Raw genomic sequence first — 27,884 nt, forward strand, 5'->3', positions numbered from 1 at the left:
AAGGCCTTACCGTTTGCAAACTGGTTTTTGTATGACAGTTTTATACCTTAAAAATCTTACGTCCATTCAGTATTGACGAAAAAAAATATTGTTCCATTCATGTCGGTATTGTGACATATGTATCTAATGAAATTACTACTTAAACTCTGGAAAGTATATGTAATTTAACGTAGCAATTCGATTTTATATCAAAATTGCTATTAACATTGTTGCTTAAGATTATCTTTAAATGAAAGCAAGCTACAACAATTGATATATATTGGTCATACAGTGCACAAAACAGATAAAATGTGTTTGGGAAGAAATAATGTGGCAATGAGTTTAATTTATGGCCTGTATAAATGTGTAACAAATGTAGATTGATTATATAATCTGACAGAATTACAGTTCAAGATGCACAGCACTCACAAATCAAATACCTCCTATTCTTAATTAATATGTTTGCGAAATAAAATTACATCATGACGAATATGTAATTAAAAGTTCCACTATAAGAGATCTTAATAAAACACAGCTACGTTAAATCCATTAGCTCACTTTCAAATATGTAAACAATGTAAGCAAAGGAAGGGTATAACTCTCTAACCTCTATACATGTTTGTGAATAAAACTGCATTATTTAGAAGTAGTTTTGCAGTTCATGCTGTGATAAGTGGTCTATATTTTGCCCGTGTAATTGATAAATCTGTGTTATAATTGACACTTAACTTCCCTGAGCGTACATGTATTATAACGCAGCACCAAGATTTACACATAGATTCGTGGCTCGTGCTCGTCTGTCTCTTTTTGCTTCAAAATTCTAACACTGGACACTAATATTTTGGACAGTAAAGAGGACATAACATTTCAAGAGTCAGTTTCTATGGTGACGGTACTGTTTTGTTATATTTTAAAATGAAGTGACTCTTTTCAATTTTTATCTCTTCATTCTTCATTTACGAGAGTTGATTATTTTTAGTCATGCATTTTATTTTTGGAATACTGCAAATGAAAATGAATTTATCATTTATAGTTCATTTACGTTATCAATTATTCTTTCTTATTTGCTGCATTTTCATAATCAAAATCTACTTTGTATCGTCTGCTTCGAATCAATCAAAAATTGCGCCTGTCAGTCCGTTACATAAAAGGCTTAGCGATGGTTGCAACATCAAATGCTGAACTAGTGCCTTGGGTATCCATTACTGGTAACACAAATGACACTATATGAATATCCTTCAACTTGAATAGGAACCAAGGAGCGTTTAAACACGTCTAGCTTTTGAATTTTGTTTCCTATTTCATTATATTGCCAGGGACAATACTGTGGATCATTTCTAATATTAAGGACAGATAGCAAACGTCAAGGTCACTATATGCTAAATGTGAAAAAGTTAACTTTATAACACCAAGGTCAAGGTTTCCAGATAAACACACATAGAATCAAGATTCAATGTCTTTATTTTAGTCTCACCAAATACAATAACATATATTTACACAATAAAATATGCATACAGGTACATAAAACATATATGCAAAACGACAAACTTTAAATTGACATTGTATGTGCCAATCTTGAAAGATTTATGAGAGACTGTACAAGCACGTATGCGACTACTTATTTATCGATTTTGAGGTGGTCCTATGCTTTCCAAAACCCTGATCTTTCAATTGTTTACAAGAGAAACCGTCTTGATACTAAAACTTTCCACGTCATGTTAAACCGTCTTTTCAATACAAAAACTTTGGCATTCGATGCATTCGTTAATTTGTGTTCTTTCTTGTATGCAACATCTTTATAATGTTACTATGATAATAACTCTATGAATTAGTTTCATTCCAATTTTTTCTCCATCAAAGAAAGTTATAGTTTCATTATCTGCCTGGAATTCTATAATGCTATAATGCAAATCCTATAAATAATAACTTCTAGCTTTTATGTGTAATAAATCTCAATATTATATATCAATAATCTTGAATCTGTGTATTTGGTTTATATCAGATCTCTAATTTGAGTGCGTCGCTTTTACTATAATTGTCTAATTACTGTAAAATTGGTGCAATTTAGGTTTTGTCAGTTGTGCACTCTATAAGCTATCGCTTGTGTCTAGATTACTTTTTAGCTGTATAAATTTCATGTTTAATAACAGTCCCTTAAATTCCAGGTCACCGCAAAATACTTTAAATATATTGACATTTTATTAACTTGGTATGGATGATAAACCAGTTGTGCATGTTTTACTCGGTAAATGAGATAAAATTATCACAATAAACAATCCGATATTAAGTGTCACTGAGTAGATACAGGTGTTTGGTAAGTCATTAGGGGGTAATAGTGTGGAAATTATAAAATATAAATCATTCGGTCACATTTTGTATTGTATTATTATTAATTCAAACGTGTAAATTATTTAAACAAATTATTGAATGTGGTTGAGTAAGTATGTACTTTAGAATACCCAGTTAATATTATAGGTTTATATTACACCGATGCTTAAATATTAAAATAACCAGTATCAAAAATGAAACATTTTCTGTGTAAAGAACCTTTACGATTCAGAGGTCAAAGATTGTCCTTCAGATACTGAATACCATAATTATTGACGTTTTATAAATTGTGTCCGTGGGTAATTAATTTGTAAACTAGCGGTTAAATAAATTTCAAACAATGCCACCGCTTAACACCTGGTATTAGCCTACGGTTTGTGTTTTTCCACCATAATTAGACCACCTTCTGTGATTCTAAACTAAAGAGTTCCTGTTCATGACGAATTGTATAGTCCTGTCATCTTCAAATAATAAATGACAGCTTCAAGATTTTTGCCCCTGAATGACAATGTGTCTAATTAGTGAGAATAAAACGGAAAATTGCACAATGTCTCCAACTAATTAATTCATTACAGAGTTTCTTGACAGAGTTTGTTTTGAATAAGACCCGTTAATAAACCCACGATTCGGATAACGGAAAATTTCGGCCTTAGGTATTTTGTTAAATATTCACACAATTATTGCAACATCATCTATATCTTATAACATTTCAATTTTCCCACCACAAAAAGTCGAGGTATGAAAGCAAGTTGGAGAAACGGATATTTTAGAGAAAGATAAATTAACTAAATTTGATTACATGCACTCAATTTTAAACCACATTATTAAACATCGCTGTATTAGGCAATAATCTCAATATCAGTTTTCTTATGACATTTCTCATTACAAATATTATGAAATAAAGGTAAATTTTCTTTTCAAGTTTAAAATGCAACTTCGAGTTTTCAAGCATTAATCGGAAATCCCATTACCTTTAATAAATTATTCTGTTTGAATGTACAGCATAAAATGGAAATAGAACGAGTTCGTTGTCAATGGACAAATGCAAAATTATTCAATGAATTTTATAAATGCGATTTTTAATCGTCGGGAACGGTCATTATTTACCAACTTTGAAGTTTTATTGCTTAAACAATTTACAGTGTTTTACAATAACAACATCGTAATGTGTTCTTTATAGAAAACAGTGTTCCATACTATTTCCCATGCAACCCATCGAACTTTCAAATATTTCGTCGCCAAACGTCTGTCTGCGTACCCTTTCTGTAAAAAGCAATAAAGTTAAATTAATATTTATCAAACGACTTTTGGTGCAAATTTAAATATCAAAACGATACGCGGGACAAAACGTCAATTTATGACATTTTTGGTCATGCTTCTTTTAAAGAGATACTTATTGAAAAATAAGTCTGATTACTGGAACATTTACATCAGCTTTTTTATCTTTAATAAAATGACAATAGCAATTTTTATTAAATATGAAAGGTGACATAGATATGAAGACTGAGAAAATAAAAGGGAATACACAAATTGATAGCATTAGATTTCAATTGAAAATATGTGGTTGAATTAGTTGATCGACTTTCAAACCTTATAAAGATGGAATAACTATAAATTCACGAAATTTGCAAAGGGAAATTAGAGCAAACTTTCAATATTTTTATTGTGATACACAAATTATGGCTTAGCTTCGAATACTTACATATCTCAAAGTTTATAAAACAAAAAGAACAATATTCTACATCATATTCAGGATTATGATATTTTCGAGTCGATAAAAGTGAACGTATATTCATTTTTGTTTTTGTTTTCAATACTGATTAACTATAATTGTATAAGCATCTTTTCTTAATATCTATCACTTGTGTACTGCTATAGACGGGAACTTTTCGTGCAAATGCACGAAATACATGTCTGAAGTAGATCTATTATAAAAAAAAAACTTATGTCTTATTGAGACGTGGCCTTGTAATTGTCAAATGACCGAAATTCTAAATTTATTGTCGCGTTACATGCAAAAAATATCCATTCTAACAATAGGAAATGTCATTACAAAGAAGGGTAACACCTGTGTTAAACAAAATGCAGCTATTTATCCTACTTTTTTGTAAAATTACTAAGGGTGGGTATTAATTCTATGGCTTAGAGCTTTGCCTATAGTTATTAAGTGAATTTATGTGGTTTTTAAATATTTTTCATTGGTTATAATCACTCTGTATACTCAGATGTGCATAGTTAGTCTAACAATGAGATCGGTCCTTATAATAACATACCACCTGCTGGGCTGAAATGGTCTCCATTTCAAATTTAAAAATAAATTGATTTCATTCATTAAAGGTTATCATAGACTTAATAGGCGGTTAATTCCATTAAAATATTTTATTCACCTCACAAAAATGCCTTACACGCAAAGTAGCTTTTAAATATACCTCACATTTAAGTTGATACTGTATGCTTTACTTTGAAGTAAATTCAAATTCAACGTATGAAAACAGTTTTTTTTTGCTTTTTCCTGGATACTTGACATTTTTTAATAGTTATATCGTCAAATGTAATTGGCTGTTTTTATAGATCAAATGAAATTCATGACGAATGCTATGATGCTATCTTGCGCTGTATGGAAGATTACTCAATTGTTGACGGACCGGTTTGTTGGTTGGCGTTTAGTTTTTGTAGCAGTTCATTATTTATGTTGTTCTGTTGTTTTCTTTTATAGATGATGTGTTTGCCTTGGTCTTGGTTTGTAACCTTGATTTGTTTTCGCATAATCGATGTATGACTATTGGACAGTGGTATACTACTGTTGCCTTTTTTTGTAACTTTAACCTTTTTTATAGAGATTCTGGGCAAATGCAAAGATATCTCTTGTCTACTATTTTGTATGAAAATTGGTTCATAAACTAATATATAAGATATTGTTTCTGATAGTATTGCACCTGCCCTTTTCATAAAAAAAACTCGATTGCAACTTGTTGTCCAAATGCATCATATGCGGATATTCTGTTAAGGAAGAGTCGTTAAACATAATTCTTAGGTTCATCCCATGCATTAAATTAATCCAGACCTTCCTTCGATGACCTCAATATCGAATATATAATACTGCTACGTACATGATTATCATAAATGACTCCGATTTAATAAATTGAAAGCACGAGGGGAGTCAGAAAAGGGTAGTCTACAACCAGTGGGGGATAATAACACGGGGGCTACGCCTTGGTGCCCAAAGCATATTTTTTTTTAGCCCGAATCCATATCTCAGGAGGGAGCATTATCATTAGATAAAATCAAGATAGAGCGCAGAAACCAGATTCCGTGTTATCGCCCATCCATAAAATAGCACGAGTAATGCTGGCAAACAATATAAAAATGGCCGACACAATTCTATTTGTTCACGATTTGAAATCACGCATAACAGACGTTGAATATACGAATTGCAATGATTTAATTGACGAACCTGACAATCAAATCAAACCAGCGTTACAAGAATATCGCAGATATAGTCAACAATATTTCTAAATATATAAATGTGTACAAAAACTAAACAAAAGATAAAGCAATAACAAATTTAATATAGTGAATGGATCTTCATTAATCTATACAACTTTTCAGTCGATGTGTGAAGCAATTATAAAAATATACTTAAGATCAACCTGAAACATTTTATTGAGACATTCAAAGTCATTCAAAATTTTAAAATGTTCCATTTTTATTAAATTCATTTTTTTTTCTTTTTTACGCTCTCGCGTGTAGCGTTGAGTGTTACTATCGAACTGTTAACGCGATAAATCTCTCCTATCACCTTGATCGGATATTTCGCAGACCTAGAAAAAATCCGACACTTTAGTTGTAAACGGAACTGATATTTATTAGTCTAATCTGTATTTTCTTTGCAAGGTCAGGATTTTTTTGTGATGTTGATGACTAGCATGCTACAATACTCGAGAACCAAGTTTATTTTGCTTTTAAAATCTCAACATACAGCAAGTCTTCAATTCGTCAATCGAGTGTTTATCAGTATACACACTTCAATCTTTATCAAATGATTTCGTTATCTTTTAATTTCATGCATTTTTATCGCTATATTCAATCTACGCCAATTACCATAATCATTAACCTGTCAAAATACCACACTCCACGTTTTACCTTCTAAATGCATTAGTTTATTACTTCTTCATTGAAATCGATCTGTAATGTATCGATTGCTTGGACCTGACATTTTATCTGTGAAGTATTTACATCAATTTTAAAAAGATTTTAAAAGTTTAAGTCATATAGCATTACATCATTGTTTTTCACATTTATGATTTTAAGATGTATGTCTGAAGGATATCGGTCACCATCCTTATTATGTCACAAAACCAGTAGTTCCCCCAAAAATGTCTTTGCTTTAGAGAAGGCAATTATTAGCAAATCGACAGTGTTTTAATGAGCTCATTAGGATATTCCTGTTAGCTTTTTGTTCACAATCATGTCTTTTTATTAGTTCCGCCTAAAGAAGAAGTCTTACAAAAGAGAAAAACTTGGAATTATGCCGTCATTCATCAGCTAAAGCGTTCAATAAGTAGAAAAATTCTGGAGAAACTATTTAATGAATTGATGCTACATTAATTCATTTGTCAAAGTTCTATGTCTTCTTTGATATTTTCGTGCCTACAGGTATTAATTAACAGGTATATGGTTTCTTCATCGTCTGCTTTAAAGTGTTCAATTAATTCCGCGCTGTCAAATTTTTTTCAGAAGAAGAATTCTGTTATCTTTCCAATTGCTGTTTTCTTTCATTGATGCATTGACAGTTGTAAAATAAACACTATGTTTTCATCTGCACCATTTAACATTTGAGTGAACTTTCTGTGCTCCCGGACAACATTGTTGAAATGTGCTGTCAGTTATAAGCCGAAGCAAGAATACTTGATCAATGTCCAACATTGGAGTTTTTAACGGCATCTTTTTCATCAATATTGTAAAAGTATTTTGACTTCTTGCTCATATTCTATGCTTGTTCCAAAATCAACAATTAATGTTCATAAGAAAATACATCATGATGGGGTTTGTAACGACATTGACTAGCTAAACAGCCCTCGCACGGTCGGTAACAAGAAAACACATTTTTACAATCGTCTTTTTTCGAAGTTCTGGGTTCAGATCTTCAAAATTTGTTGCTGCATGAACATTCTAGAAATAATGGCTGAATGTTTGAAATTTAACATTTAAACTCTTGTTTTTGCATGACATTTGCAAATGTAGTGTCTTTTTTTTTTATTGTGGACATATGCATAATATATTAGATAAGTTAGCATCAAAACAATGTTCAGAAAAGCAATAATATGATTAATTATTAAGCATGTTGTTATTACCGACACGAGCCAGGCAGAAGATACCACACAGACTATTAAGTGTTTTGCACGCTACCTTCTGCTTCTGGACAATAAATTATTTTCAATTACAGATAAACAGATAATAATTCAGTTGTATAAATATAAAGAGGTCTCCATTAATGTAATGTTCCTTTGATCTCAGTGGAATGATGTCGAATGATTTTGACATATATTTCTTATTTTGATAAGCACACTTTAAAAAACCAAAAAAAACTACATAAATTAAATTCAATTTTTTTGTTTAATAAACTCTATTTAAAAGCTACTATACTATACCGATATAATAAATGATGTCGTTACAATATAACCTTTAAACGTTTAAGGTTTTCTTAAAAATTGACAAAACTTGTATTAGGTTTCATTTGATTTGTTGACAGGTCAAAGTATTTAAATAATTTTGTCAAATTATTTTAAAATTACACTGAGATAATCTTTGGAAAAATTTGATACCTTCTAGTGGATGCTATCGATTTCTTGATATTTGGCTTCCAGTTTTGATTTGAAAAGTTAAATATGCGTTATATTTCTAATGAGATAGATTGGCAATTTGTTTGTGCTCTACTGAAACTATGATATAGATGTGCCCGTCTGTCAATCTGCCACTATGTCCAAAAGGTATGGCAATAACGAGTTTAAATGCCAAAAAGAGCCTAACAGATACCAAGGCGACATTCGTACAGTCGAAATCAAACTGACAAAACAATGGTTAAATACTAAAAAACGATAAAAATACACACAACAGTTTACAAAACGCAACATAAAAAAACCAAATACTAAGCAAAACTAGCAATTACCGATTGGTTTCGTCTTAAGCAACCTCAGCTTAATTTGATACCGAGCACAATCAAGAAACATACTTTGCATTTGATCATTTGTCTGACTAATGTGATCTGGTACGTTGACCTACTATGGACTGAGCCAGTTCATTTCAAATTTCGCTTTGAATGTAGGTCTAGTATTAGGCAGGGTACATATTCAAAATCAAAAACCACGTTATGTCTTTTAGATTAAAAGATTGCCTACTAGAAGTCATGCAAATACACATCTCGGCATTTAAAATGCATCGTCATATGTTCAGTAGTTTGTCACAATTCTAGAATAATGCGTTTTGTGTATAATATAATTTTACCAAGGTAATATGTTTTCAAGACTTTTTCTTTTCATCTTTACAGATATTTGATTGTGACTTTCCACCATCTACTGTTGAATATTTCCATTCTGGATCACCATTACTATCAGAAGACCAGATCAAATTTCGTGCTTACAAATTTACAAAATACTCCACATTAATCGAAAACTTTTATGTGAATGTACGAATTTTAAATTCTACAAACGATTTAGTGAGGACTCGTGGACTTCGGTCTGTAGTAGTTCCAGAGGCAAAAGCAATATCGAACACTATCGACTCAACAGTGTTAGGATTTAATATTAAACATTTTCCGAATACGTCATGCAGCGTTTCATTCTCACGTCATCGAACGGTATGGCCAATAGCAGGTCAACTTATAATGGGAAACTCACGTGACCCTGTGGACACTTTCAAAAAATCATGTCATGAATTTTTACTCTCGCAACTTCATTACCAGCATTTAAAACCTCACAGTCCAGACGTTGATTACATTCCTCTTAAAATTGAGCATTATGATTCACTAACAAGCAATGAGCCAAATATAGAAAATTTCTTCCTTCCGGTTTATATAAAAGATGTGCAACCAAATTTCCCCCCGACATCTTCACATCGTAGTCTTTACATGATGGATGTAGACGAATTTGTTTTATCTTCAATTATTCCAGGAGTTATATTTGCAGAAGATTATGAGACACCAAATTCCAAACTTGTATACAATATCAGTCATCCTCCCGGAGAAAATGAAGGTTATTTCGTAAATTTAGATGATCATACAACGCCGATTACGTCATTCCAACAGACCGATATCGAAAACGAACGAATTGCATACCAGCCACCGGGTGTTAGTTATCTCGAACAAAGAATCTATAAAGTCGGCTTCACCGTATTTGATAGTCATTTTGCTCATAGTCAATCGATATTTTTACACATAGCTGTGAGGTCATCTGCAACGTCAGCACCAAAAGTATCGAGAAACAGTGGTTTAATAATACTTGAAGGTCAATCTCGAACAATAACGCAAGATAACTTACGTATAGTTGACAGAAATAATTTGAATAAAGTACGACTTTATGTAACGGGAGGCCTTTTACACGGTCGCATTGAGGTTAATAGCAAACAATCACTATATTTTTCAGTAGAAGACTTGCAGCGAAAATCGGTGGTTTACATTCATGACGATAGTGAAACAACTAAAGACCGTATAGATCTCCGGATCAGTGACGGTGTTAATACGGTTCTTACAAATTTTCCCATAACAGTGATACCACGTGATGATTCAGCACCATATGTAGTAAATAATATGGGTTTAGAATTAAACAAAGGAGGAATAAAGCAGTTAAACACCGATATACTTAAAGCACATGATGTCGATACTGTTGATACCAATATTATTTTCGTTATCGTTCATCCACCTGAAGCTGGGGAAATATTACGCCGAGTTCATGTAGCTGAGACAGGAACTCGTGTAACAAGATTTTCTCAACATGACCTTAGACGTGGTGCTATTTATTATCGTCATTTTGGCCGGGAGATGTTCATTGATTCATTTCAGTTTAGATTACGGGATCAACACGAACCACCAAATAAATCAAATGTCGAAACTTTCCACATCACGATTAACCAAGTAAATGAAAATCCACCAGAACTTTCTCCGGATGCCACTCGCTTAATGCATGTGCTAGAAAATGACATTGCGTATATAACTAAAGCAGAATTGCAGTACACTGACAAAGAAACAGATGACAACCAGTTGACCTATATAATTACAGCACCACCTTATTTTGTTTCGAATAGAGGAAACGAAGATGCTGGTCGGCTTATAGCAACTCATAACATGTCAATGGTATCAAAAGACCAATCACAAAAAGAGATACGTACCTTTAAACAAGAGGACATCAATCACATGAAAATTGCTTATATGCCCCCATTAACTGATATCGGGCCAAGTGCTAGACTAGTTAGATTTGTCTATACCGTACAGGATGCCAGTGGAAACCGGGTTCTTGGTCAGTACTTCGACATCGATGTTCAGCCTGTTAATGATAAAGCTCCGACTTTTGTAACGTCTAAACTTTTGGTCGAAGAAGGTGGAATTCTGGGAATAACAACAGACCATCTATCAGCAGCAGATGTTGATACGAGATCAAATGACTTGTTTTTCATCGTCGAAGCTACTCCATCTTTTGGTGTTCTACAAAAAGCTGGTGATATTATGAAAGTTGACAGTACATTTAACTCGAAAGATCTCAAGAAAAAACGTATCAGGTAGGTGGCTTGAAAACAATAATATTTATGTTGACATTTGCATAATGACGTTCCACATTAAGGTGGTACATAACACAACAGGGAGATCAGCTAAACGTTTCAACCACGTTCTATTGTCAAGGAAATGTTAAGCTTCTCCATGTTCAGAACTAATGTTTGTCAAATTGCTATCAATTCAAAAAAATTCTATTAAAGTGTGTGGTTCAATTTTTTTACCTTTATATTTTTGTTAGTGTCTAGGTAAATATTTTGTCCAAATTCTATGAAAATAAAACGAAGCAAATAAATGTTGGTACCATTTTAAGTACTTCATGTAAATGAAATAAGGAGGCACTGGCAATTCAGAAAATAGTACAGGCAAAACGGTACCATGGATGAAAAAAAAACAAAGGCAAAAATAAATGAAGACATAGATATCTTAACATTTATTCAAATAAAATTTCAATGAAACATGAAGTAAGATGCTTGGTAAAGATCAGCCACCACTAATATAGTTTTGGTACCAATCCAAGTAAAAGTTGCATGATGAAATCAAGTTACATACCATTATCTATAACGTGTGGATTGATCTCTGATGATATGAATAGATGTTAAGTTATTGTAAAATCTTAAAGTAATAAATATAAAGTCAGATTTTTCTTGATAAAATATAGCCGTATATTTTACTAATAATTTGTTGTTTTATAAAAGCAAAAGATTAATTCCCGTCAGTGACATAATAAATATTTAAAGATAAACCTCACACATGAAAAATAGAAATTATCAGTTAAAGATTTAATAGCGAAGAGAAATCATTTGTCAGATCTGAATGGGGCATTTCTGAATTGGCACCAAATTTATCATCGATAAAGTTAATTATAATCAATTCATAAAATCAAAATAATTCTTGATTTTTATCAGTTTAATCAATTTTTAACATTTCAATTAAAGTACATTCCGAGTGATACGTTTATATGTATATTGATGAAATAAACTTAATACACATACAAAGCTGGACAGGGTTTAATAACAAAAAGCGTTGCTGGAAATTTTGTAGCTTTATCTTCAATAACGAGGTACTTCATTCTTTTTTAATTAGAAGTATTTATTTTTGATATGATAAATTGATGAAGAAGGGTTAACGATAGTTTTGTATATTTTAGATATAAAAAAAATTTGATGCTTATGAAATAAAACTACTATGAATACACATTGTATTTACTACTTGATTTTAAAAGGCTTACCAATTTAGAAAAAAATGGCTTTTACTTAGGTTATACATATTTGGTTTGGGCCGTTCCTGATTAATATACATCATGAAAAGCGCGTCGGGCAAATGAAATTTAAAACGTTTTTTTCGTGTTTTTTTTTTTATTAAATTTTAAACTACACGTATACTACCGTGCTACCTATAATGAAATGTAAGAGACAGATTCTTTCAATAATTGTACTATTCAGAAGAGATTGTTGGAAAACCTTTTATCTAAAGCAGTTTAATGCTAAAACATTTATTGAGGTTAACTTGTTAATCTGAAAGAATTATCCAATTTAATTGTACAAGAAAATTCTAAGATTTTACCATAGAAACACTAACAGACAAAAGAGAAAAAAATTACAAGAAATTATATTTAATGACTTTTCCTGACCAAAGCAAAATTCTTTGAAGTTGACTCCGTTGAAGTTTGTAATGAACACCAGTATTAACTATCTTTTGATGTTTTATAATCGTAAAAATACGTCTCTTTTGCCTTCCACAGTAATAACTAAATCAATATCTGATGTAATATTCTTTCAATGAAACATCTAAAACAAACAATAATACCACATAATCAAACTTTCACCATGCCGTAAGTATTTAAAGCCTTTCCATTCACAGGCTACAAATTATGATGTTCTTATTAGCTTTATACTTTGTAAATATTGACGTGGCCTGAAAGAAACAAGGAATGGCATGATGTTCATAGGTTGCGTTTTCTGATCATTAATTATTACTCTATGTTAAAAGTAATTTGTAAATGATAATTAATCTAATGAAAGAAAAACATTTCCTGACATTTTTTCAATTACAAAATAATTTGTCTGTGCACGGAATTCCCGTCTAAATCATAATTGTGTACATCATTCTTGACTCAATTCGATCTTGGCAAAAAGTATTCAAGAGGTTTATGGATCATCGAAATAGAACATTATATAATTTTAACATATTCTTAAGACATACTACAATTAACACACATATTGCTGAAAGATTTGTAAAAGAAATCTGACGTGAAAAAAAACTTTGACCAGTTGAAAATACTGCAATATACAATTGAAAACACAACAGTTATTTATGCGCACAGTCTTCTTGCCTTTAAAAAAAATAAATTTCAAAGTACTAGTAGAACCATATTGTATATTGTAGGTATGTAAACGATGGGTCCGACGTTGTTTTGGATACGTTCACACTCTCACTGTCTGATGGAATCAATAGAGCTACTAAAGTTATGACCGTTGACATAGTGCCTCTCGATGATGAAAGTCCACAGCTTGGAAAGAATCTCAGACCGAGGCTTATAGTTTCCGAAGGTTCGGAGGCGCTGATTACCTCTTCTGTATTGTCAGCTACTGATGTAGACACTGATGATAAGAAATTAGTTTTTCTGATTATTAAACAACCGAAACATGGTGTAATGCAGCTGAACAACCGACCAGCAACGAAGTTTACACAGAAGAACGTCAAAGATGAGATTGTTAAGTATATACATACAGCAGGTGAAATAGGAACAGCAATAATGAAGGATAGTGTGACTTTTATTGTATCAGACCAGAATTACCTGGCAACAGCAGACCTACCTGTGTATGATTTGAATATAACTATAACACCAATTGATAACTCTAAACCAACAATTATTACGGGAAGGGAGGTCTCTGTTAAAGAAGGAGGTAGTATAACATTAACTCCAGATATCATTACAGCAAAAGATCCTGATACTGCACCAGAGGAAATACAGTTTATGATTGTTCGCCAACCCCAGTGGGGATACATTGAGAATATAAAACCCACTCCAGGATCTGAAAAACCAAATAGAGGCATAAGAATTGCAACATTCCGGTTACAAGACATAATAGATAATTCAGTTAACTATGTACAAGCAACTCATAAAGGTGTGGAACCAGTTTACGATGACTTGGAGGTCTATGCTACAGATGGAAACCATAGATCCCCGGTTAAAATGTTTGGTATTCGAATACTACCTCAAAATGACGAAGAGCCAACCGTCATGTTGCATGACTTTAGTCTTAATGAAGGCGATAGCATGATTATGGACAAATCTATGGTAGATGCAGTAGACATGGATATGCCAAAAGATAAGTTAAATTTTGCAATATCGCAGCCTCCAGAACATGGAAATATTGTTGCAATGATTAGAACACGTCGTGGGGATGTCGAGGCAGAAATACAGGATTTCAGTTTAGAAGAATTACATTCAGGATTACGTCTAAAATACAAACATGATAATTCAGAAAACTTTCATGACAGGTTTGCCGTCACTGTTTCAGATGGACGGCATGAAGTTAAACGCCTTTGTAATATATCTGTTAATCCATTGAATGATGAAAGACCAGAAATAACCAAAAATGCTGGTCTTCAATTAGAGTATGGAGACTATGCTATGATATCAAGTGTTGTATTGCAATCGACTGATCCTGATAATAGCGAAAACGAGGTTTATTATATTGTTACCTCTGTTCCTACAAAAGGTTCGTTACAATTTTGTTCAGATCCTTACATCCCAGCACGTATATCAGAATGTAAGGACCTCCAAGTTGGATCTAATTTTACACAGTATGAAATTAATATGAACCGTATTAGGTACGTGCATACGAGAAGAATGGGAAACTCTGAAACAGACAGCTTTCGCTTCCTATTGTCTGATGGAAGAAATAAGAGACATATTGAAACATTTGAAATAAGAATAAGAAATTCACAGAAAGCAAATCTAGCCCTTTTAAACAAAGGATTAGAAGTAAGGGAAGGAGAAAGGACTCAAATAACATCTTCTAATCTAAGTGCTTCTGATGAATCTACTAAACCTGAAGAAATAGTTTTTGCTATTATTAAACCACCAAAACATGGACAAATTGAAAATGTTTACAAGCCTTTACTGAGTATAACCAGTTTTACACAATTGGATATTGCCTCCCGGAAAATTGTTTATAATCATTTGAAAAAGGGTGAAAAAACAAAGGATTCGTTTTCCTTTACTGTAACAAATGGTTTAAGTCAAGCGAAAGATGGTGTGTTTCAAATTGAAATAGAACCACTTGATAGAATTCTACCATCGTTGAAAGCCCACAGTCTCATTGAAGTGTCACAGGGAAGTGACATTGTTTTAAATTCTGGGCATCTGTTAGCAGAAGATCCAGATACACCTAGTATGAATGTAACATACCTTCTTGCTAAATCTCCAACCTATGGTCATTTGTACAAAGGAGGACTTGTCGAGACGAAAAGTTTTACACAGAGGGATATTGATTTAGGTTACATAACATATGAAAGTGATATTTCATTTACTGGACTGGACAACTTTTTATTCAGCATATCTGATGGTCGCCATACAGGATTCTTGCTGAATGATACTCTTCAAACAAATCCTGTCATATGTAGTATATTTATAAACCCAACTGTAAATGATGCTCCAAAACTAATCGTTAATAATCCACCTGAAACATTGGAGTATTTTGGGCAAAACAAATATGGCTTTAGACTATCAAGTCGTAATTTGAAGGCAGTGGACTCTGACACTGACAATAGCAGACTGATGTACATTATTGTAAAGCGTCCTATGTTTGGTCACATCCAGAATGTAGCAACTAAACGATTTGTAAGACGACGATTCACACAGAAGGATCTGGATGAGAATAGCCTGCTGTATGTACTGACTAATAATAAGGAATCAAGTATACGCGACAGCTTCATATTTAAAGTATTAGACAGCAGAGGAAATAGTTTAAACGAGATAAAGTAAGTACTATTGAGGAATTTTTGTGAAGGGAAATTTATTGAGTTTAGTGAATATGGAAAAAAAGATATGTCAGGTGAACGTCAACAAGGTTGCCACTCAAAATAAAAATAAAAATTAAAAAAAAACGTCATTTAGACCATAAAATTTATGATAATGTGGTTAGGGTAAAATCTATCATTTTGATGATTCAATGGCATGTTTTACTAAATGGTCACGATTTCATGACTACATCCAGCAATCTGAAAAGCCAGACAAACTGCCATTCAAGCATTAAGGAAATTCGATGAAAAAATATCTAGCGCACATGTTTCATGCAATATTCACCGTTCAGTGAAATCGATCGAACAAAAGAAACAGAGCATCAAAAGTTAAAACACCTGAAGATCATCTGTACCACACAAGATAAAAATGTACATTTCTTATGCAAAATCACACAATAACATGAAGAGCGTTGTAAAACATTTAACATGAAACCGTCAACCTTTTAACCTTTTTATCTACAAAATGTTCTGTTCGTTTTTTAACAACAATCAAATACTTTGTACTTGTAAAACTCCATGCTGTCAACATGAATATTCGCTGTTTAAGTATGGGTTACATTTTTGAGCTTGCAAATTGTTGTAATTTTTTTTACGACTTTTTTTAGAAATCACTAAAAATCATATTCATAATTTATTTTTTACAGGTTTCAAGTTAGCTGGTCTATTATTGAATTTGAAAAGAAAGACCTGGTGGTGTGTGAAAATGTTGGTACACTGAGTGTTAAGCTTCGTAGGAAAGGTGCTCTAGAGAACCTGGCTTTTGTTCGAGTATCTATAAAAGAAATGTCGGCAACAGAGGGTGTTGATTTTGTTCCAAGCACTGCCGAGCAAGTGCAGTTTAATCCAGGTAAATTTATACATGACATTGTAGAATTACAGTATGGCAATATATTATAAATGATAATGGATTAATAAAATATCTATTATTCTGCTAAATATCGAATAATATCTGTAGGCAAAAATTTGATAAAAAGGAGAATAACTGAATGCTTAACTCATTAATAAGACAATGGCAACCGAACAACAAATGACATAATATTAAAAGGAAAATAACCAGTTCATTGGAGTCAATAGAGTTTCTGGGGAGATAACCGATAACGCGAGAATGAGCATCCCAATTCCTCTAGTAACTAACAAGATGGGTTTAAATGACGTCGTAATAAAGCATGTGATGGATGTAGGATATGTGCGGATTGAGAACTTATTTCATATAGATTTAGGAAGATGTGGTACGAGTGCCAATGAGACAACTCTCCATCCAAATAACACTTTATAAAAGTAAACCATTATAAGTCAAGGTACGGCCTTCAACACGGAGCCTTAGCTCACACCGAACAGCAAGCTATAAAAGGACCAAAATAAGGTGTTAGTTATAAATGAATTAAGGCGTTAGTTGTCTCGTTTGAAATGTTTAACATTTGCCATTTCAAAGTTTTTTGAGCTGACTATACGATATTTGCTTTGCTAATTTTTGAAGGCCGCACGACGACCTTAAGTTGGTAATATATGTGTCATTTGGTCTCTAGTTATCATACCACATCTTTTTTTAACTTAAAGTCTGAAATAAGAAACGCTCACTGGTCATTATGATAAATCGAATGAGTTACAACTAAGCGTTTTGCCGTTTCAACACGAAACAGATCACACAAAAGTGTTTTGTCAAAGTAGCTGCCTTTGTAAAATTGCATTTGGATATGGCGGGAAACGTTGTTTAACCTTCAACGTTAGAAGTGATTTCAAAAAATCTACAGAAACATTTATTCCCCTTAATTAATCCAGTTGATCTTACTATTTCTATTTGTTTCAAATGCCAGATGTAAATTATATAAGAAAAAGTACATTACCATAATCTCGTTAATAAAGGCAACCGTAGTATACCGCTTAATAAGTTCTTAAAATTAAAGATAATTTGACATTTTTAAAACATTTCCGTCAGTTTTTCAAATGAAAAAGTACAAATTATTTGTTATTTTTGTGTCACCCAGATGCATATTTATCGGGATCTTTTATAAAAAAATCTAAACAGTCAAAACATGTCAACAAAATAATGATATATCTTTAAACTGAACATTTATATTTTTCAGGTCAAGCACAAGCCGTATGGGATGTGAGAATTCCCGACGATGGCCTTCTGGAGATAAACGAAAAATTCCGAATAGTTCTTGAGGAACCTGTCAATGCCATTCTAGGAGAGAAGGACCGTGTTACAGTACGAATAATTAATGCTGAAAGTGGTAAGTGTATTTACTTTGTTTTCTTTTGGAAACGAAAACAACGAATCATTATAAATTTTCGCGTTAGTTCGAATTTGTCAAACAACTCATTTGTATGCACCCAGTATACATCGTATTAATGCATAAATATTGCAGTTTAAAATGATTGTTTAGAATCACGCATCTTGCGTTGTCAATGTTTTGAATGTTTCCTGTTTTTGAATAGTATTTCTATAGTGTGTCTGTTTAATTAAGTTTAAAAACAAATGTAAAATATAGCGCTTATTTTATACTTTTGATTAATATCAAACTTGATTAAATTGGTTCGTTTAAAAAGCAAATCTGTTGATCAACGTTCAGCTTCAACACTTGGAGGCAAATATTGCAATAGACAAAGAAACAGAAAAATATACGGAGCACCGTTATCAAAGTGGTACCGAAAGAGTATCAAAATCAACCGTCTAAAGTCAACTTTGCATTACGAAGTAAAAAAAATATAATTGAAAATATTTATTATTAATAAAAAATGACAGTAAATTGAAATGATATGATTATGACAAGATATATAACTCTCCTGTAAATATCATGTACTAAGGGATCATGTATTTTAATATTTGTTTTCAGGCGAATGCCCACAATACCTAGGAATGATATCCAAAGATCAAACAGAGTTAGTTGACATTGATGATCTTCTATTACCTGCCAATGGAAATACAGATACTTTTATAAAGGTAAGCTATATGTTAGTGCTTTAACTGTTATCGTTTTTCTTTACATTAATCACATTAGTGCTCAAAGACAAAAGAATGGCGTGATTTATTTGCTATCAAAGAAGAAAACTACTCGTGTAATTAACGAAGTCCACAAGTTCATTTCTATGAATCTAATAGTTATTGTTTTTATCTTTTTCAAAAGAGACGCTGATGTGAAATTAATTCGTTCAGTACTAAAACACATAGCTTCACAAGATACAATTATTGAAAACATACAATGTCCACATGTTGCTTGAATTAAAACTGTATGCAAAAAAATCGGACACAAAGAAATAAGTTAATGATGATTTTCGTACCAGATTCTTAAGAACGATTTCATCAGATCTGGCTTTAACTCACACGACAAAAAGTAAATGCTGAAATATTTCCTTATTACTGTGTTCGGTTTTCTTGCAAAAGGTCATAATCATTGTTTCAACGACAAGGGTAAATGCAAATGTTATTTATTTTTGTTCAATATTTAAAGCCTTTTCATGCTATCATTTTCAAATTGATTTCGACGATTTGGTGAAAAGAATTTATGCGGTTTATATGAGTGTCGCTTAATAATTTCGAGGAGTTGGGCTTTTAAAATACATTCGTGTGACGCACAGTTCTTAAATCTATCATACTGTATTTGTATACTGTCGTAAATAAATTGTGCCTATTTTGACTTTCAATTTATTCTTTATTTGATAAAACAGCGACCTTCTTCTCATCTGTTCAAGTCGGGCAACCCAATAGACAACACTTACAACACTGAACCAGGAAAGAAATCGATACCAAAAGCTCCCTCAAGTGATGATGCTAATATAAACAAAACTTCTGATGAAAATGCAGCTAAACGCAAACGATCAAAAAAGAGAGGAAGAAAGAACAGAAAGAGAAAGAGAAATGGAAAGAAAAGGCGAAGGAACAAGAAAAAGAAGAGAAAAAAGTTTCCACCTGTAGTGAATATTCAGGTAATATACTATAAAATTGAGAATGGAAATGGGGAATGTGTCAAAGAGACAACAACCCGACCAAATAAAAAAACAACAGCAGAAGGTCACCAACAGGTCTTCAATGTAGCGAGAAATTCCCGCACCCGGAGGCGTCCTTCAGCTGGCCCCTTAACAAATATATACTAGTTCAGTGATAATGAACGCCATACTAATTTCCAAATTGTACACAAGAAACTAAAGTTAAAATAATACAAGACTAATAAAGGCCAGAGGCTCCTGACTTGGGACAATCGCAAAAATGCGGCGGGGTTAAACATGTTTGTGAGATCTCAACCCTCCCCCTATACCTCTAACCAATGTAGAAAAGTAAAGTATGCAATTGAAGAATTTTTTTTCAAAACATCATCACATTTTTAAGCACATTTGACAATCTCCATTTAAATATTTATGTAAAGCAAAAATTACAAGTTTCTGTCAATCTATCTATTGTAGGCACCACAAGAGTGTACCTCAACAACAAAAGGACTTCTTCATTTTGATATGAATTCACAACAAATGTACATATGCGATAGCGGTCAGTGGAAGAAATGGACTTCAGATAGCAAAGAAGAACAGCAAGCGGACAGTAGATCAGACACTGAACTGTGTAATACAGGTGAGCATGATTAAAAAGGAATATTTAATGTAAACATCAATAAGAATTAGATAACAACCAAATAAGATCAAATCACGTAAATGTCTCAAAGTTTTGAAATCAACAAAAAGAACACAAATGAAATAATACAATCACGAATGCAACTTTTTATAATTTTCTTTTTATGACAGAAAATTAACAAAATTCTTACCAAAAAACATATGTCTAATCATTTAACATATTTCTATAGCGTGTACCACAAACAACTTTTAAGTAAGACAGTTCTTGTATTTAAACATGTTGTGAAAAATAATGAAAGGAAGACTGTTTTTGTAGTATTTGCATTCTTTTAACACATTTCTCTGACAGACTTATACGTTAAAAGTCTTGTTGACATCTGGGAAAAAATTAGTTGACCGATTGGTAACATTTTGTTATTTCTAAATTTGTATAACTGTTGCTTCTGTATGCGTAAATGTTACCCTCGTTAGAAAAAAATACCTTCCATCTTTAAAACGAACACAGCATTCGAAACTTTCAACCTTTTAAACTTATCAACATCTTTGATATTCAGGTACACATTTTGATGGCAGATGCTATACTTTCGTAAATGAGAGGCTTACATGGAATGCTGCCCAGTATAAATGTGAGGCAAAATCGTCAATGAAATCCACTGTGACATCGGTTCGATCAAAGGAACATTTTGACTTCCTAGTTAATCTTGCAAAGAAAAAATCGTTTTGGATAGGTAAGTCAACCTGATAAATATGCAAAAAGGGGGCAAAGTTTTTGAAAAATAGTACCTCGTAGAAAAAAGATTTAAGAATGTTAAGTAAATTGTTCAATGATATGGAAGAGTTAATCCGTATCCATTTCAGTTTGACAGGCGAATTGCGTATTACAAGGGATTTAACACATTCAAGGCTAAACTATCTTTCTTTAACTCGGAAAGAAATTACCGCACTTCAATAATCTTGTGTTAATGTAGAAAAGAATAATGTACTAAACTAAAAAGCAGACTCATAAGAACAATATTGCAAAATATTATGGCAAAGGCTACATACAAAATATGTGGTGGGTGCACACTACTCCTCTTTGTTTATCTATATGTTGTAAATGTTTTCACACACGAAAAATTCTGCATAATCCAGCTACCAAGAGGTAAAATGTTGCAACACTTTTTTTTATCAACATAATACAAGTATAGTCGTACTTGATCTGAGTACTAAATGAACAAGATATACACATTAATTCATCTAAAAAATGGAATCGGCTAAACAGTTTTAAACGGAATTCATTCAGTCCAGTACAACATGAAATCATGTTCATGTCAAAACTGCAATCAAGTTTAAACGGCTGTACATATTTCATAGTATTATATTTATTGTGGATTCCTCATTTACTTCGTTTTAGGTTTAACCAACAAGGAAAAGCCCACGACTTGGAAATACCTAAATAACGAGCCGTATGGCGATGGCACCTTTGCCAACTGGGGGAGAAAACAACCGAATACACGTGGTCGAAACGTGAATAAACATTGTGTCCAAGTTGGCAAAAACCAAACTTGGCGAAATAAACGATGTGATACAACCACCAAAAGGTTTATCTGTGAAGGAATTCCAAACACTAAATCAATAAAAACGAAACGATCGCGCTCAAGAAGGAGGCACAGGTATTCAAGATTCTTCTAAACATTTATGAAAGTAGCGTTGAAGATTTTAATAAGTGTCGTTCTTGGCACAACAAAGGTTGTGATGTCACATGATTGTGCTGATATGTCTCCTCTGACGAAAGACTTAGTGCTGACGAGAAACCTATATTTATATTAAAATTAAACTATATTTAAATTACAAGACAATGTATGCTAATGCTGTAAAATATCATTTTACAAAAAGCAAAACGAAAATATTATTTATATGTATAGACTTGTATTGTTAGTGATTGTATGACTGATGTATGTGATAGTTGTTTTAGTTGCAACGGACAAAAGGGTACAATTATAAACAAAAGTAATGTATATAATATGTACAATTAACTTACATGTAGCTTTAGAAAATGAATATGAGATGTTGTTAATTACCAAAGTAAAACATAAGGGCATGTTGATTGTGATACTGTTTTTGTTAATTATATATTATATATATATATCATGTTTATATTGATAATCACTTATTTTACTTATAAAATTATATCCCCACTCAAATAGTGGGGTGTATTATTAGTACATTATCTTGACCTTCTGTTCATCCAAAATATTTTTCAGTGAAACTTGACTCTGATGCAATTCTTAAACAGTTCGAATAAATAGATTGATTGATTGACGAAGGAATACATAGAGATATTTTAACATTGCCGACGTGACATATCAAGTTTTAGTACACAGCACTCACAGGTGTTTGGTAATACATTTTGTAATACATTTTTTACAACGAAATCAAATGTATTATACGAATTCAGTTTGTCGCAACTTCTCTTTCCTTAACGAAATCATTCATAAATTGCGTATATTTCTAAGATATCTGCAATGATGTTGATTTATTGCATATTTAGACGTTGATAATAAGTCTATAGGTTAATACTCACATTTGTTTTTTCATGTCAGCAGTAAATGTTAATCAGGGAAAACTTGGTATCTAAAAAAATCGTAAAGTAAATTTTTCAGCATTTTATGTAATGATCTCGTTACACACACAAATGTATTCATGGACAGTAAATTGTATTGCTTTTGTATTTTGGTTATGTTTAATTATTTGTATTTTGGAGACGATTTGTTTGTCTTTTTTATGCTTATGCATTTTTGTGCTAAGAACACATGTCCTGTCCTTAAATCACCAATTTTTGCATAAAGAATTGCTTTACAGTCATGTTCGATTTGTACTGAGGTCATGCATTACATATTAGTTTTTTTTAGGCCAGTAGTACAAGTTACAGTTGATAGAAGATTTTAAATATATGCATTTGGCAATATAGAAATAACGTATTAACGAATTTTTGGACACAAATAAATACAAAAGATCTTCATATAATCATTACCTCTTGTTTTTAAAAATGCGAATAGAAATGAATTTTGCTTTTGTAGATATTAAAATGTTCTAATTTTGGTAAAAAAAATAATAAGTCCATTCTGTGTTTCCGGGCATTAATTATCATTGTGATGACTATAAGGCAAACATTTCCTTTGATTTCATTGCATATGAACGGTATATTGTAAAGTAAATACGTTTTGGGATTTTAAAACAAATTATCCGTATACTACTAACTGGTACTGGGTTATTGAAATATACGGCTACGTTTCTTATATAAACAACTGTAATATGTATTCTTTTTTATAAGGTTAAGTTTATATTTACATATCAAAATTCTTCAAGTGTTTAGTATTAAGGATTTGCAAAAGCAAACATAACAAAAGTGTTGGGATAATATGTATTACTTAACTATGAATGGTAGGTTATGTGAAATATTTATACATTCAATAGTATATAACATAAAGACAGGCTAAAACTAATTATATGGATTTCCAATTCAGAAATTGTATACTTTGAGACGTTTTGTGTTGAACTTTTGTCTTATTTTGCTTTGAAACTATGTCCAATGACAAACCACTCACCTAATGATGAAGTGTATTTTACAATTGAGAGTTTCATCTTCCATATAATCACCTGAAATGAATCTCTCCTTGATCAGTTAGCGAGGTTTTTTCCTTAGATGTAGTGTGTTGAATAGTTATGATTGAAAATATTCTTTTGTTCATGACTGGAATATAAATTTGCTACTTAACTCATAGCCATTTTCCTACAACTTGAATAGGAAGATATTTAAATTGCACAAGTCATGTCGTATTGTATTTCTATACAATAGACATTTTTTTTGTCTTTTTGTTAATTAAACATGGATTATATTTTCCGTGTTTGATTCATTTTCAAAGTTGAATGAAAAATTGGGATTATTGTCATTTGTATGAATATTATCATCTGTTTCTGTTGTTGAGTTTGTAAGCAATAGTTAATATGACTCATGTTGCTTAATTATTTTATAATGATAATAAAACAGAATTAGTGTTTCAATTTTCTTTGTATACTATATATGACAATTTGTTGCAAACGTCATCAGTGAAAGAGAAACCCAACATATCAACTTGATAAACTAATAAAACCAAGTTGGACAAATATAATGTCTATCCACTCGTCCATATACCAAAGGGTACAAATAAACTCATAAGTCAAAAAAAATAATTAACAACGCAAAATCAGAGAAATAAACTATAGTACCTAGAAAAACTAAAGACTGGTGAACACGAACTCCTCCAAAACATCGGGGTGCTCTTAGGAACTCCACAATGTTAGGCAGTGCTGATCATACAAGTACAAACCCAGTGATAAGTCTTAATTCGGTATTCACAGTCATGGAAAGGGGACGGGGTTGTAGTTGTGACAATTGGGAGATATCCGACGTCATCTGTGAAACAGATTATCCATACCGCCTTAACGGTCAACTTACTTGTGATGGCGTCTGTAAATTATACGAAGGGATGATTTCAACCACTTTGAACGCTTGTTTCAATAGTTTCAGGTGAATAACGATGTTAAAATGGCCGTCTCTTGAAAAGTAGATGACCGTTTCATACTTATCCTTGACGGACATTGTCTGGACACAATTAATTTGTCCGGAATATATGACCGTTTTGGAAGCCATGTGCTGGATATGTGTGTATTGAAAGCCCGTAAAGTCCCCGCTAACTTACGAAGTAGATACGTAAGAGCACAATATCAAAATGATTTATAAACTGTAAATCAATAGTCACGGAAAATTAGTGGACCTTTTCAAATGAGTTTAAGGTGTTTGCTTATTTCGTATTTTACCATCTGCTGCAGGAATGAATATTTTAGTTTGAAAGAGATAAAGAAGAGTCGAAGAAATTTTAGAAAACAATGGTTTAACGATGTTCAAATTTCATTAATCGATTAAAGTGGTAACAAACACCTTTACTAAAATAAATTTGAATCTTTTGATTTTTCATACAATTTTGACAAAATATTGACTTTGAAACTTTGACAAATATACGAGAATTTCAAAAATCTTGCACCGCACACTATCTCGGGAAATTTTTATTGGATAAATAGCAGTTTGATAAACACTAATTTTGATCATTGGGAAGCTTATATTTTCTTAGCAATACAACGTGATTTAAACGTTCAGTTAATTTTTACAGAGTTATCTCTCTGTAGAGTTGGGTACCACTTTAAGAAGACACTGGCTGACCGGATTGAGTAAAGTAGAGCAAACAACAGCCTTCAAAGGAAAACACAGATCCTCAATTCCTGAATGAAAAGATAAAGCACCACAAAACAACACCAAAAAGAAAGTTTGTGTCGATCAATTTTCGGTTTTCTACGTAGTGTTTATTTAGATTGTTTGTCTTTTTGTCGTTATTCGGTTTCGTTTCGCGCCATTGTATTGTCAGTTTCTGCTGTTTGAATGTCATCTTGGTATATTATCTTTCTTTTTTTGAAACAACTCGAATTTCTGATGAGTTATTTGTTATCAAAGTGAAGAAGGGTTTCTTAAATTATTCCGTTGATACTTTTTTTTTAATTTGAGATCATAAATTATAATTACCTGAACTATTTTGAAATCAGCATTTATAAACAAAGTTCAATGGACACTCGTACTAAAAATGTCAAAACAATTAAACCATATTAAATTAACCAAACCAAATACTTTTTTTGCCCTTGCATGATTAAGGTCATTTGACATGGTTAAAATACTATCCAAATAACAATATTGATTCAATAATGATGTAATTGTCTCAAATAAGTCAATTTACGTATCTGGTGCGTTCAGATTGGTACCGTTTATGTTATTACATCGTTTCAAATAGCTGACTTTATACTTTAATTGGTCTCCTTATAACAATTGATTAAATTGACTAAATTGGAGTCCTTTAGTACGTCTTTAAAATCAAAGTAGCAAATCCTTCCTTGAACTCAAACTAAGATATGACAGAAATCAGTTGTCACAATTCAACTCCTTTATACCACCTATTTTAAATGAGCAAATCAACCAACTTCATTTTCAGATAATGACATCTGTAACAAACATAAACTTTTTGCTCAAATAAGGCATTTGAAAATAGTGGAATTCATTACTTTTAGAGTGTCAAAAACTCGTTGGAAGTACTTGGTAAATTACATGCTTATATTGGTGATTTTGAATCTGTTTAAAGTTTTGATTTTTCTACCCTATATTATACCACATTGCCTCACATTCGCATTAAGAAAAATTCACACACCTAATTCAATAGGCATTTAAAAAGTCAAAATTTGAATATATATGTTCAAACTCTTTCAGGTCATTTTTTAGTAGAAATAAACAAATGAACTTTGTCAATTAGACATGCTATGATACTATATCTGCCCTTGAATTTTTACTAGATAATATTTGTGTTCGCTTTGGAGATTCCGTATATAGTCAGGTTAAAATGTCTTCTGTTGAACTTACTTTAAATAAAGCTAATACCAACAATGACCACTGCCCTTTCCTCGATATTGGTATATATATTATTAACAGAAAGCTTAATAATAACATTTATGATAGAAGAGATGATTTTTCATTTCCTGTCGATAATTATCCATTTTTAGATGGTGACGTTCCCTTGTCACCATCTTGCGGTGTTTATATATCTCAACTTTTACATTCGCTCGTGTACGTAGCAGCGTTTTAGATTTTAACGAGAGAAATTTGTGTTTTCCTGAAAAATTATTACACCTGGGTTTTCGATATCTCAAACTAGTCAAAACATTTCCTAATTTTAACATCGGTACAAGGACATCATTCGTAAATATAGCTCAACATGCAGACTACTTATGCGTTCAGGTATTTCACATCCAATCTTTTCTGGTAATATTCTTTATAAAGCACAAAAATGTCAGTATTCTCCTGAGGAACTAAACACATTTATTTAAAAACCAGCTGTTGGCATGACTCGGGTAATGTTCTTCTCATATATGTTATGATGGTATGCTTCTAAACCCCTAACGGGAGGGATTGTGCCTGATTTTCATATGATGAAGACATAATCTTTCAATCAGTTTAATTGAAGTCTGCAGCTGGCATGTCAGTTAACTGCTAGTAGTCTGGTGTTATGTATGTATTATTGTATTGTTGTTATTTTGTTTATTTTCTTTTGTTACATCTTCTGAAATCGGACTTCTTTTGAGCTGAATTTTAATGTGCGTATTG

General features: G+C 32.0%; 1 protein-coding gene across 1 annotated transcript in view; it reads left to right on the forward strand.

Annotated features, from left to right (window-relative positions):
- The window catches only part of LOC134686525 (FRAS1-related extracellular matrix protein 1-like), a 34,818-nt gene extending 11,896 nt beyond the window's left edge, over nucleotides 1-22,922 (forward strand). Inside the window, exons 2-10 of the mRNA XM_063546228.1 lie at nucleotides 8,855-11,076; nucleotides 13,457-16,060; nucleotides 16,747-16,949; nucleotides 18,187-18,336; nucleotides 18,940-19,046; nucleotides 19,772-20,029; nucleotides 20,504-20,666; nucleotides 21,220-21,393; nucleotides 22,059-22,922. Of these exons, the coding sequence (XP_063402298.1) occupies nucleotides 8,855-11,076; nucleotides 13,457-16,060; nucleotides 16,747-16,949; nucleotides 18,187-18,336; nucleotides 18,940-19,046; nucleotides 19,772-20,029; nucleotides 20,504-20,666; nucleotides 21,220-21,393; nucleotides 22,059-22,336 (6,159 nt within the window). The 3' untranslated portion in view covers nucleotides 22,337-22,922. The remainder of the gene's footprint in view (nucleotides 1-8,854; nucleotides 11,077-13,456; nucleotides 16,061-16,746; nucleotides 16,950-18,186; nucleotides 18,337-18,939; nucleotides 19,047-19,771; nucleotides 20,030-20,503; nucleotides 20,667-21,219; nucleotides 21,394-22,058) is intronic.
- Nucleotides 22,923-27,884: the final 4,962 nt, after the last annotated feature.

Source organism: Mytilus trossulus, chromosome 1, assembly GCF_036588685.1.
Source record: "Mytilus trossulus isolate FHL-02 chromosome 1, PNRI_Mtr1.1.1.hap1, whole genome shotgun sequence".
Lineage (NCBI taxonomy): Eukaryota > Metazoa > Mollusca > Bivalvia > Mytilida > Mytilidae > Mytilus > Mytilus trossulus.